Source organism: Cloeon dipterum, chromosome 1 (assembly GCF_949628265.1).
Source record: "Cloeon dipterum chromosome 1, ieCloDipt1.1, whole genome shotgun sequence".
In the NCBI taxonomy this organism is placed as follows: domain Eukaryota; kingdom Metazoa; phylum Arthropoda; class Insecta; order Ephemeroptera; family Baetidae; genus Cloeon; species Cloeon dipterum.
The window spans coordinates 11,241,773-11,254,288 of NC_088786.1; the positions used below are offsets into that span (position 1 = coordinate 11,241,773).

A 12,516-nucleotide genomic window follows, 5' to 3' on the forward strand; every position below is an offset into this window, starting at 1 on the left:
GCGCTCCCAGAGTGTAAAATATATTTGTAGGTCAACCGCTGGCCGAGAGGCGAAAGAGAGAGAGAGAGAGAGAGAGAGAGAGAGAGAGAGAGAGAGAGAGAGAGAGAGAGAGAGAGAGAGAAAGAGAAAGAGGGTCGAAATATTACATTAACAATGCAAATATTGAAGCCTCGCGCGCCTGGCGATCCAAGTACCTCATGAGGAGGATAAAGAGTCGAGAGGATGCTCAAGGGCGTGAAAAATAACCATGAAAGTTTCAAGAGCAAAAGCGCTTTCAGTTTCTGCCGGGCTAATTTTACCCGTATCCAGGCTTTATAAAGTAGCACTAACCTAATGTTAGATGGTAAAGTAAGGATTTTTACACTTAGAAATTATTTTACCTTCTTTAAAATGTTTCCAACAGCAATTGAACGATTTTGCAATGAGTAAAACCGACTATCCTTAGAAAGCAAATTAAAATAAAGTAAATTAGCTTAGAGTCCTCTTATGCACTTCTTTTTATTAATTTGGATGTCACATATTATAGTTGTTCAACTTTTTTTATGGTAGTTAATTTCTGAAAACTCCCTCTGATCCAAACGTTTGTGATTCTGACACACTTAAAATCTGCAAAAACCAAAAATTCCATTAGCGAGGGTCAATATCCGATTTTTCAAGAATCAATCCAACTTTTTCCTTTAGCCGCTGCTGGCTTTGTATGCGGACTACTAGCACAAATTTGCTCAGCACGCTCTTAATCTGTATCATCTTTGTGCGTGCGTTGTCTGACAAAGCATAGAGCCAACCAACTTTTGATCAAATATTGGAATTTCATTTTCTGACGATAATGTGAAACGTGCGGCACGCGATCGATTATTTGGTATAAAACGTGCCTCCTCTCTATTTGCTCGGTGCCTGCAAGCACGGGGACTGCGGAGAGTTGTGTTAGCACAACTTGTTGTTTGTTCAGCTTTTTTCAAAGTGTACATAAAAAGAGGAACAATTGACTTAATTTATGTAGACAGTCGTATCTTTGAGATGTTTTAGCGACACTTTCTCTGAATATATGTTTTAATGATTAATAGTTGGCCTTTTTCACTATATAATAATCTTATTTTACTTTTATTAATGTTAAACTTTGATGGATATTTAAATTATAATGAAAATATACTAAAAAGATTATAATATAGAGGCTACAAAGTGTTTTATATACCCTAAATTACAGTATAAAATCTGACTAATTATCTGTGGGTGATAATTTCATTTAGTTCGCTCATAAAAGTACCCTTTGTTTGGAGTAAATATCATTCCATAAATAAACGGCGCAATTCACGCGGATATGCGCGCACACTCATCGATTTTGAAGCGCTACAATTTCATTAGTGGTAGCGCAGCAGCAGCATCATAATATCATTGGAAATGTCAGAGTTCGTGAATGGAAGAGCGCAGAGCGAGGTGAAATGAAACCTTTTCCAGCGCTCAGTCGGCCGTTAAATGAAAAATTCCGCCCTTACTATTATTGCAAACAAGCAGAACGGAAGCTGCGAAAACGCAGTCGGCATTTTATTAGATGAGTTTCCGAATCAGCGGCTTAAAAAATTGAGATGAAACAAATGCGGCCGTGCACACTCGCACCCGCCGGCTCGGCACCAAACAAAACAACATTCACAGTGAACTTGTCGCTCGACTGCTCCAGCTGTGCATATTTAATTGAGCGGCGGGCTGGCGGGTGGACGAGGGGTCGGGGGTGGCGGCGGGTGCAAAGGGAGGCGCTAAATGAACGAAACGCGCCGCTGCGCTGGCCGGGCTACAGTTCCCGACATGCAGCGTGCTGATGAAAATTTCACACGTGCCAAACTTATTTTGCATGCACACGCGGCTCGAAAGAGTAAAAAATTCAACGGCGAATGATGTGTTTTTTTGCAGCACGAGTGAGGATAAATGGACCCGCCAAAGAGCAGCAGCAACGGTCCCCGTAGTGCTACTGCAGCCCGACGCCAGCATCAGCGAATTTTTAATCACGCCATGTAGCACGTGAAGGAAACATGGAACTCGCTCAGAAAATCCTCAACGGTGAACAAAACGAGGCACCACCCTGGCCTGTGCCCTTAATTTTAAAAGCGTTCATCTCGTCCACCGGAGCAGGTAACGCATTTAATCTCGTCTGTATTACTCGTGTGGTCGGACCTTCCTCGCATGATTACTTTTTCCTCGATTAATTATTCGCAGGAGCGCCGCAAGCTCCAATTTTGTGGCCTTTTTCCGCAGCCCTCCTGATGGGTGTCAATGACGCTGTTTTCCACCTCAGTTAGTTTAAAAAAATACATATTACGAAGCGAATATTTAAAATATAGTGATATTTGGTACTCATGTTTACTTTTCAAGACCACTTGATAAATTATAGTTCAATATTTTCCAGTTCCCTAGATTTCTCCCATTGTTTTTATTCTGCTCAGTAAGTTAGTAATTTAATCTTAAAAAATCGAAACTAAAATGTCTGTCATGTTCACAGTTTTTGGGGCCAGTCTAATAATGAAAGAAAACTGATTTTGGATTCTAAACTATAAAAGTAACTTAAATTTAATTTGAAGATAAAATATTTACGGAGCACCTCTAAAGAAAAATCAGTATCATATTTTCTATACTTTCCCTCTTTTTTAACTCTCTGAATTTTTGGGTATTAATTAGTTTTATTTTAAAACAAACGGTACGATCTTATTCGCTTTATAGTGGAATTATTGAAAACAATTTTCTTGCCTTGTTTTAGACATACATATTGTATGTAATGAATAAAAACAGGGTTTCTTGCCCTCAGATGTAAATTAAAGTAAATCTGCACTCAAGGATGGCTTAATGTTCCACCTGAACTTATATTATGCCACTTCCTCTCGGTGCTTAGCAATTAAGCTTTTTATTTCTCCATTTCACTACAACCAGTATCCTAAACTAGCTGAGTAAAGAATGTTTGAAGCAGTATCAGAAAACTAAATAGCTTGAAGAAACTGCATTATTAAATTTTAAATGAAAAATTGAAATCATTCATGTTTTTCAATTTGATCAATATCTTCATTATATTTTTTATTTAGCAGTAACCTTTTAACTGAAACCTTGTAATAATTCTGTAATGTACTGGTTAGAATCATTTGAAAATATTAATGAAATTCTTCTCTAGAAATGCATTGGTTTCCCTTTATTTTTGGTGATCAAATATCAAATTTTTATCTACCAAAAGAAAAGAATTTTGAATGTTAAACTTATCCCTCATGCATTATAATATCTTTCCACAGACTTTGAAGAAGAGCGGCGCAACCTGCTGGAACAGATTGGCCCCGAAATTCAGAGCGAGTTTGACTCGGTTGGCCTGGAGGTGCAGCTGGTTGACACGTTCTACTGCTCGGAGACGGCGTCGGATCCATGGTCTTGCCAACAATTTCTAGACGAGGTGTCGCGATGCAGCCGGGTGTCTCGCGGCTGCTTCTTCATCGTGCGTCGCCCCGACAGGCTCGGTCAGAGATTAAACGGTAATTAATTCGGTCGCAGGTGCTGGTGGGCGAGACGCTCGGCGAGCTTATGGTGCCGACGAGGCTCGCGGCCGACGAGTTTGAGGCAGTGTGTGCAGCCGCCGGCGACGACAATCTGCTCTCATGGTGCTACGCCAGAGACGACACTGCTGCCGGTGAATTCGTGTTGCAACAGCCGCAGAGCAGGTGGGACGCTCATGCAAATTGATTATAAATACAACATTATCCGGTAGTAGGGTTGCCAGGTTACGCGACTTGCAAAAAATTAAACGATAGAACGCTGGAACAAAAGTGGGTCAAAAAACAAAGCTTTTAGTGCCTCGGTTGTGCATTGTAATCTGAAATGAAAATCTTTAAATTTTAGGTCAACGATTTTTAATTTTGTTGGATTCGTGCATCAACCATTTTTGTAGATATTTCGTTATGGTGAAAGCAAAATTTTCCAACCATTTTTAAATCACTTTTCAGCTCAAATTGTGTGGAGTTTTTTTTAATTCTTGAAACGATTTGATTGATAGGGAGTGCACAGTTGACTTAAATTATTTAAAAGTTCCATCTCTCATGCATAATGATTTTATTTTGTAAGAAAATGGCGAAAAATAATTATTTACTATTATTACTAAAAATATCATTTACTGCCTCAAGAACGTGTGAATTATGCTTCAAACGATATACTAACAACCATCTAAAATGTACAACCCAAGTTTTCAAATTCAAAAGAGCTGTTGTTTTCTTTGCGATTGTGCTCAGAAATCAATTAATCACGGTCAGTGAGGCGAAATTCTCTCTTACTCAAGAAACCTGCTTGTCCGTTACGAGAATGTTCTAGATAATTTTTCTCATTATTTTTCCGTTCATCCAATTCAATTTAACCCAACCTATTGAGTGTCTTGTAGTTGATTCTAAAAGAAAAAAATCCCTAACGCAAGCGAACCACGTAGTTTGTTTGGTGAGCAAACCACGTCTTCGTCGCCTTCGTGATAGACGTAACCGTGTCGCTGTTAGCCCTAATTGATTCCTCGGGCGTTGAACTGATATGCTAAGGCGTGTGTGTATTGTTTGTTTTGTTCAGGCAGGAGGTGCACGAGTGGATAGAACGCGATTTGCCAAAGCTGAGGCAATTATTTAAAAAAGCAGCGGCGCGCCTGCCGCCTGGGAACAAGGGTCCTGGGAGATTGCCAGACCTGATAACGCGGACTTTGGTGGAAGCGCAGCTGCAGCACGCCTTGGGTAAGTCAACAAAAATAGCCTCTTGTGAAAACTGCCGCGCGCGCGGCGCCCAGCAGCGAGTGAAAGAGAAGCGACGGACTGGCGGGTAGGGTTAGGGTGGCAGGCAGGCAGAGAGGGAGGGAGGCAGGGTTGTTTGCCTAATTTATTAAAAGCTGTCAGATCAGCACTGTGAGTGTGCCCGATCGAAAGCGCCACCCGTCCGCCCGCCCCGTTCAACAACACGATCGTTGGTGCTCAGGGAGCAGAGAAAGAGCCTAATTGTTAATTCTGCATGCGTAAGACCCTTTCTAAACATGCCGCTGTTGCGACGAGCTTGCAGCAGAATTGTTTGCTTCGATGAATGCGCCCCAATTTTTACGAGAGCATCGTTCCTGCGCTTGATGATCACTTCAAAGCCGCTGAAAAGCTTTTAAAATATCAACAAAGCATTTGTTTCCCTTTTTATTTTACTCTCGGGAAAAATGCTTCAGCAAACACACACATCCCGAGAGTGAAAGAAGAACGCCTGAAAGATCGATGTGACTGTTATTGTTTGTCCTATTATGTGGAATCGCCATTTGCGACGAGCAAATACCGATTGAGTCCCTGCCATTTGTTGCAGTCGAGTCGCCTAATGGTGCAAACATCATCGCCGTTTTGAGGAAATGGGACAATCTGAAGGAGAGCAGTTCAAAACGCAGTGAGCTGTACAAGGACTTCGACGTTGCCACTTGTGATCGATTAAATGTTATTCGGGAATTTATTGAAGCCAATTTGCCGGCCGAAAATGTCTTCAAAATAAGGTAGGCTGAAAAATTACCTGCCCCACGCATTCACCCTTGGAAATCGTAATTTGCTCCACGTTCGAGAGGTCAAGTGAGTGCTCTCGGATTTGAATGCGAAAGCAGAGCTAATAAAACTGGCTCGGTCGTAATACGGGCCCATTCAGTGAACTGCGAGTCTTTTGTCTGCAGTCTCTCGGCTCGCCGGAGTTAGCTCGAATTCCCCAGCAATCATATATCGCACGCCGCAAAGGGAATTTGTTTTCCTCTCGAAACGTTTTCAATTAATCTCGGAGATTGTGCTTTTCCCAGTAATCTCGGCCGAACAAGCGAAGCAGCTCTAAAAACGAGAGACTTTTTATTTGCCCGCAGCCCGGCCTGGCATCGAGTTGTGTGTAGCTGCTGTGCTATAAAACGCGATGTAAAAAAGTCGTTTTATAATGCCGGGGCAATTATACGCGGACGAGTGTGCTGTAAAACGAACAGCACGCGGGCGTGCACTTCGGGCGAGCGGAACACAGATTCAAGCTCACAACACCACGCATCGTACAAAATGCCAAGTGTGTCGCGGCAGCATTCATTACGTCCGCACATTTACATCCAACCAGTTGCACACACAGTCATACAAGCTTGTTATTGCATGTACAATTGCCGCCAGTGTGTACAGTTAACGCGATAAGCATCCCTACAACAGACGCGCGCGGCTGGGAAAATGTGTCAAGCGGTCGGCCTAACCCGCTGCTACCATTGTTGTTATTCCCTTTCCGCGGCGGCGGTGGCGGCTGCCGCTCGCTGTATACTCACTCGATAGCGCCTGACGCTGCGAATGCATGCAACCGGTCGATCGGCCGTGCTCAACGAAAAGCCTAACTCAGCAAGTTGCTCGGGCCCAGCTAATACGGCGCGTTTTCGCAGTGCTCCTTGGTGTTCACGCGGTGCTGATCCGGACGACGAGCCGTTCGAGAAGTATCTCAATCAATTTCGAGACTCACTCACCGCCAGACTTCAAGAGCTCGTCTCGTGCGACCTCGACAATCAACCTGATCCACTCAATGGCCGCTCCAAGGCGACGCAGGTAATTAATTATTCCAACGCTAATTTTGTCAGGCAGAACCAGAATCCACTGATCACCACCGGATTAGCTGCGTTTGCACTTGATTGCAAACCCCCTTTTGCTTTTTGATTTTTTTTCTTGATTATAAATCAATGATATAAAGAACGGCGAGAATTCAATGAAAACGCAAAGGAAATCCCTTCGTTCAATTTCCGCAAGAAGAAGCCTTATTAATGTAACGGATACCATTCAGGTCGTGCATAATTTGCAAGATCAGATTGGATATATGTTGACAGCGCCCCACTGCCGTGAAATAGAAACATGATATAATCCATCGGATTTGTATTCAAAATTGCTTGTAGTAATAACTGGATCATTCTGTGGCATGGCAGATTACAACGCGAGTCAAGGTTTATTAAAGTGTTATCTGATCCAGTACCCATGCTTAGAATAAACAACGCCAGCATTTCTCGATTACACAAAGTTCTGCAGCACTCGGCTTTAATCCCTCTTCGCTCCTATTCTTGCAAGTTTAATGTGTATAAGAGACTTTTCATTACCCAGTTAAAACTTTATCTCTTATTGTAAACATTTGTTTGTAGCAAAAACAACAAAAAACAAGTTCTATCTTTAATGCCAAAAATTGACTAACAAGATAATTTTTTACAACATTCAACAATTATGTAATTAAATAATATTTTACAATCTTGTTTATGTTCAAATTAATTTAATCTTTCTCTCTTGTTCTCATTATTTTGGCACTTTGGTTTGTCCAAATCTGCATTATTTGTTGTTAAAAATGCTCTCTGGACTGAATATTTGAATAGATATCTCTAAATGATCTTGTTTATTCAAATTGATGTTGAAATAATATTTTAAATCGATAATGACAACAGTCTTATTATCAGTGAAAACAAAACACTACGGTTTAATTTGGCTATTTCGGTCTACAATGCAAAGAAATTCATGTTTATTTTTATTTTTATTTAAAAGCTAACCTCGATACCCCGGATTTGTTTAGATCGTCATTGCAACGAGACGTTTGCTTTTCATTTAATATGAAGTATTTTATTGTCTGACATTTGCATCGAATAAATAATGTCAATAAAATCAGAATAGAATGACATATTGATTTATCTAAATTAGGACGTGCTACACGAGGCATCATGCCACCTGTCCATCTGGCGGCAACACCTGGACCAGCTGGAAGCGGATCACGCGTCCGAGATGCGCGAATCGGGCCTGCTCGCTCAAATCAAGGGCAATTTCGAGGCCGCGTTACGCGAGCGTCACGGTCCGTTGCTGCTACACGGCTCACTGGGCAGTGGCAAGAGCTGCGTGCTCAGTTTCGTGACTCAAGAGGCCCGCGGATGGTTTCACGGACGGCCCTTGGCGCGCATCATCCGCTTCTCAGGCGCCACTCCACGCTCGGCCTACGGGCTGGAACTGCTGAGAAACGTCTGCCAACACTTGAGTCTCATCCTTGGTAAGACCTGAATGCTTTTGATTATTTGTTTTGGCTCACTGTTTGCTCCAAAAGGAATCCTTCGACATAACAATGCAACTCTATAGATATGATAGTAGCAAACAGTGGTTCATATAAGAATAAAAAATTAACCGTGTTAAATATTGTAAAGAACCTAGTTAAGATATTTAAGTACAAAATAAATGCTCTATAGGATAGTTTCAAACATATTTTACATTCCTCAGAAGTAAAAAATTTAATAATAGCAAAGGAAAAAAACAAAAATGGATTTAAGTTGTTTTAATTTTTTGATCTGTGATACTTTAAGGCACATTTTAAATTTGTATTCATTTGCCAATTAATTATTAATATTGAATTTATAGGATTACGGGACAGGAAAGTGTGGTACAACAGGAAACGTAAAACGTAATAAATATTTACAATGACCCTAGCCTCTAAGGAAAAATGGTTACTCACTATATATATAAAAAAAAACACTCAGCTAAGAGCACTTCAAGGAGAGTGTACGCGAGCATGGATTACAGATCTAGTAGAAAATATCATTGACGAGGAATATCATTCTCCTGAACTCGGCTAGATTAATGAAATTTTGATCTCTCGCTTGCTAGGAAAAGCACTCAAAAGTTATCAGTCCTAAGTTTTTAAAAAACCTTTTTTGAAGTTGAAAGGAAGCATTAATTACTCCACGGAAAAACGCTTTAACTAGAGCAAGACGTTCAATAATATTTCTGGTACTGTTCTTAGGGGTCGACACAATACCAAAGGACTGCAGTTTCGACCCTCTTTATGTCAACAACTGGTTCGGGACTCTGGTGCGGCGGGCTGGGGAGGCCTGGCAGGACGGCGGATCCACGATTCTGTTCGTCATTGACGACCTCCACAGACTGCAACCCCTGGACTCGGACATTGTGGCCCCGCTCTCCTGGTTGCCCGTGTCCCTCCCACCCGGCGTTCTCGTGCTGGCGGCCACCTCTACGCACCCTGAGCTTCTCAAGTTCACGCCGCTGCAGAAGGAGCGACTCCGCGCTGCGGACTGCTACCTCAGCCTTACCAACGAGCCGTCGTTTCTTGCCACTGCTCTCAATGGTGAGCTAACAATTTAATTCAGTCAACTCGTAAAAACAAATCAATGCGTGCAAACAATGCAATTTTCCGAGGAGTAACAATAAAGGCATTTTTGAATAAATTGAAGTTATAGCCAGATGCCCCTCTCAACAACGCACCCTTAATGTTTTCTTTTTGTGCCGCACATAAAGTTCTTGTAAGTTTATATATGGGGCAGACGTGAGTGGTATGATAAGTAAAAATGTATTTCTTTCTCCCCATTCCGCTGAAATGCTTTTTCCGATTGCGGAGCGGATAAGGGAAGGAAGAAAAAACAGCAGTTATTACCTCCATATTTCAAATAAAAAAAGTCATTCTCTGATAATTCCAGAAACAAGATACATTGGAAACATTTCTTCCTTTGTGCACATAAAAAGGAAATTTTAATCATATTAACTGCGTCGGGTAAAGAGGCGCACGCACTGCATCAACCAGTTGCGAATATTGCGCTTCGCAGGGTACTCCAGAAAGATTTATGACCACGCGCGGGCGTGTTTTCCCTCATTTTCCCTTCTCTTTTTCGCCGAGTTGTGTTGCGAGAAATGATACACATGACACATAAATACGTGTGTAAAATCGCAATTTTGCCTCTTGCTCTTTACAGGCAGCGATAATATCGAGCAGGCAGTGAGCAAAGTGTTCGAGGAGGCCGAGAATGTCCTCGGCCGCGCAATCATCGAGCGATTTTCCTCGTTGCTAGCCTGCTCCGAATTCGGGTTAACTGAGATGGAGCTATTGGAATTGATGCTGCCTGCCAGTCACGCGAACGGAACGCCGGCTTTGATGGAGGAGGGCCACTGCAATTTCGCCAGTCTCTGCGCCCTCAGATCAATTCTTGGTATGTCCCGACAAGATGAGCAAAAATGCCAACAGCAAAAGAGATGTTTAAGTAGATTCCAGAGATGGGGATTCGCTGAAGCTAATTTGCTTGCCCCAGAAGTTCCGCTTGAATGGATAAAATATTTTTTTTCTCCACAAAATTGGAAGTTTCCATTTTCCCTCACATCTCTGCTCTAAATTCGTGTAACGTAATGAACACTTTGCCTCACAGGCAGTAGCGATCACATGGTGCAAATGGAAAGAAAAAAGCAACTTTGACTGCCGCTAAAGTTTTCCCCATGTGCCGGCGCGGCTAGATTAGAGCCTCGGCAGCGGAGAAAAGGCTTTTAGCCCGGGCCGTTTTATTAAAAAGCGAAATATTGTAGGCCTGCTGCTGCGTGAAATCTACTTGAGCGGCAAACTGCTGCTGCGCTGGAGGCACGTCTCGATGGCAGAAGTGGCCCGCACCAGATACATATCATCCAACGAAAAGGCGAAAAGCACGCACATGGAGTTGGCCAATTTGTTCTTCAGCGAGTTTCAGCAGGAGGAGAGCCAGAAGTCGCAATCCGAGGGTGGCGACAAGGAGCAGACACTCCAGCGGGTGGGCGAGGACGTCACTTACAGTGCCAGACACGTCGAGGAGGCCTGGCTGCACCTCCTCAAAGCAGGTGCGAAAGTAACACTCTCGAGTAGCTTCTAAACAAACTCCTTTCCCTCTTCATAATTCGTTGCAGGCGATCCAGAAAGACTGAAGAAGCTGACGGTGTGCAACTTTGATTTCCTGCTGGCAGCTGTGCAGACCGTTTCTGTCAGTTACCTGAGGTGCGTTCTGGAGCACGTCAGGTGCTACCTGTTGGACTCACACCTCGAGCTGGTCTATTACACTATACGCAAGTCGTGCGACACTATTACCAGAGATCCGCTACAGCTGGCAGCTCAAATTATTAGTTGGCTAGCAAATGGTGAGTGGAATTGATTAGAATTTTAAGTATGTTCAAAATTAATTAAATATTTTCAAATATCAATTTTGACCATTTTATAACTTTATTTTTGTGTTAACAAAATTTTATTTTACTTAAAATGTATCTATCGCAATGAATGTTAGAATTATTGTCCTTTTAACCATTAAAAAACATAATTATATCTCTGCGAGGTAGTTTTGGACTTTTTTATTAGAAAATGATTTTAAAATCTTTCAAAACAATTACAAACCAAAGGTTAAAAATAAATGAAACATCAAATGAGACACGTTTAAATTTTAATCAAAATCCCACTAAAATTGGGGTTTACAATAAGGGGAGTCATTTAAATTAATAATCTCGTGGTTAGAGCATAATTATAAGATATTCTTTAACCTAATTGCGTATGCTTCAAAATCTGATATTCAAAGTAAGCCACTTGAGTGGGACACGTGACTTTGCGTCTCATTTATCACTACTTTGCATGACTGTATGACACCTGTCTATTTCACACTTTAGAACAGAATATCGGTCATTCCCACGCCATTATTCAATAAATCACTCGACACAGTGCAGATGGATATTAATTATCTAGGCCAAGTGGCGCGAGAATTAATTAATGGCCGTGCGTGATCCGGCGAAATTAGCCATAAAGCGCGCTGGTGGCATTCAAACCTTTAGAAACGGCGGCGTCAGCAGATTTGCCCATTCATCTCGAGGCCTTTTTAAAAATTAAAAAGACGCCTGCTCTACCGCGCGCGTACTCTGCCCGCTCGCTCGCCTGCCGGCACCATAAAGAAAGACGCAAACGTCATTAATTAAAATTAACGCCGGCCCGAGTGAGTGCGGTCGAACAAGCAAAGCTACGGGGCAATTAGTGCATGCATAATTAATCTGGGTTGCAGAGCGGCACGGCACTCTGATAAAATCGCTAGTGACCTCGGCGATGGCCTGGTGCGACGGCTTCAGCGAGCCCCTGCTGGTGCCCCTAACCGGCTGGCTGCAGGCACCGCTGCCCTCGCAAATCAAGAGTAAGCTTCTTATTCTGCTCGCTTAAATCCTGATTTGTGGTCTAACCCCTGACCAACACGCACAATTAGGTGTCACCGTGCCCACCGGTGTCAAGCTGGCCCAGCCGTCGGCCACAGGCCAACACGTGGTTTTAGTCGGGCCCAACTCGTGCGAGGCCCAGTTGTGGCACGTCATGTCCGGCACCCTCGTCTACACGTTCACGGGCCACAAGGGGCCCATCCACTGCATCGCGATGACGGCCCAAGAGCTACTCACCGGCGGCGAGGACCTCTCGGTCGTCGTCTGGGATCTCAAGAGCAAAACGCAGCGGCTCAAAATTACGTGAGCGCAATTCCGCAGCGAATTAGCAAATTGCTAACGCGTCTTCTTGTTTTAGGGAGCACATAGCGCCGATTTTGAGCATCGCTGCCACCGCGTCCCTGGTGGCGAGCAGCGGTGAGGACAGCACGGTTATCGTTTGCCAAATGTCCAACGGGGAGGTCAAAGGCAGGATCGATCACCACCGAGGGCCGGTCAGCAGCCTGGCCATCACGGCCTCGGGGGACGTGTTGATATCAGGTATGGAGCA

At 43.1% G+C, this 12,516-nt stretch overlaps 1 protein-coding gene across 1 annotated transcript in view; it reads left to right on the forward strand.

Moving 5' to 3' along the window:
• LOC135934308 (protein qui-1) overlaps nt 1-12,516 on the forward strand; it is a 29,653-nt gene that overhangs the window by 10,898 nt on the left and 6,239 nt on the right. Inside the window, exons 2-15 of the mRNA XM_065475949.1 lie at nt 1,906-2,124; nt 3,267-3,463; nt 3,520-3,686; nt 4,573-4,730; nt 5,332-5,512; nt 6,407-6,566; nt 7,692-8,031; nt 8,776-9,117; nt 9,740-9,973; nt 10,341-10,625; nt 10,692-10,919; nt 11,822-11,947; nt 12,017-12,269; nt 12,325-12,506. Coding sequence (XP_065332021.1) covers nt 2,025-2,124; nt 3,267-3,463; nt 3,520-3,686; nt 4,573-4,730; nt 5,332-5,512; nt 6,407-6,566; nt 7,692-8,031; nt 8,776-9,117; nt 9,740-9,973; nt 10,341-10,625; nt 10,692-10,919; nt 11,822-11,947; nt 12,017-12,269; nt 12,325-12,506 — 2,953 coding nt within the window. The 5' untranslated portion in view covers nt 1,906-2,024. The remainder of the gene's footprint in view (nt 1-1,905; nt 2,125-3,266; nt 3,464-3,519; nt 3,687-4,572; nt 4,731-5,331; nt 5,513-6,406; nt 6,567-7,691; nt 8,032-8,775; nt 9,118-9,739; nt 9,974-10,340; nt 10,626-10,691; nt 10,920-11,821; nt 11,948-12,016; nt 12,270-12,324; nt 12,507-12,516) is intronic.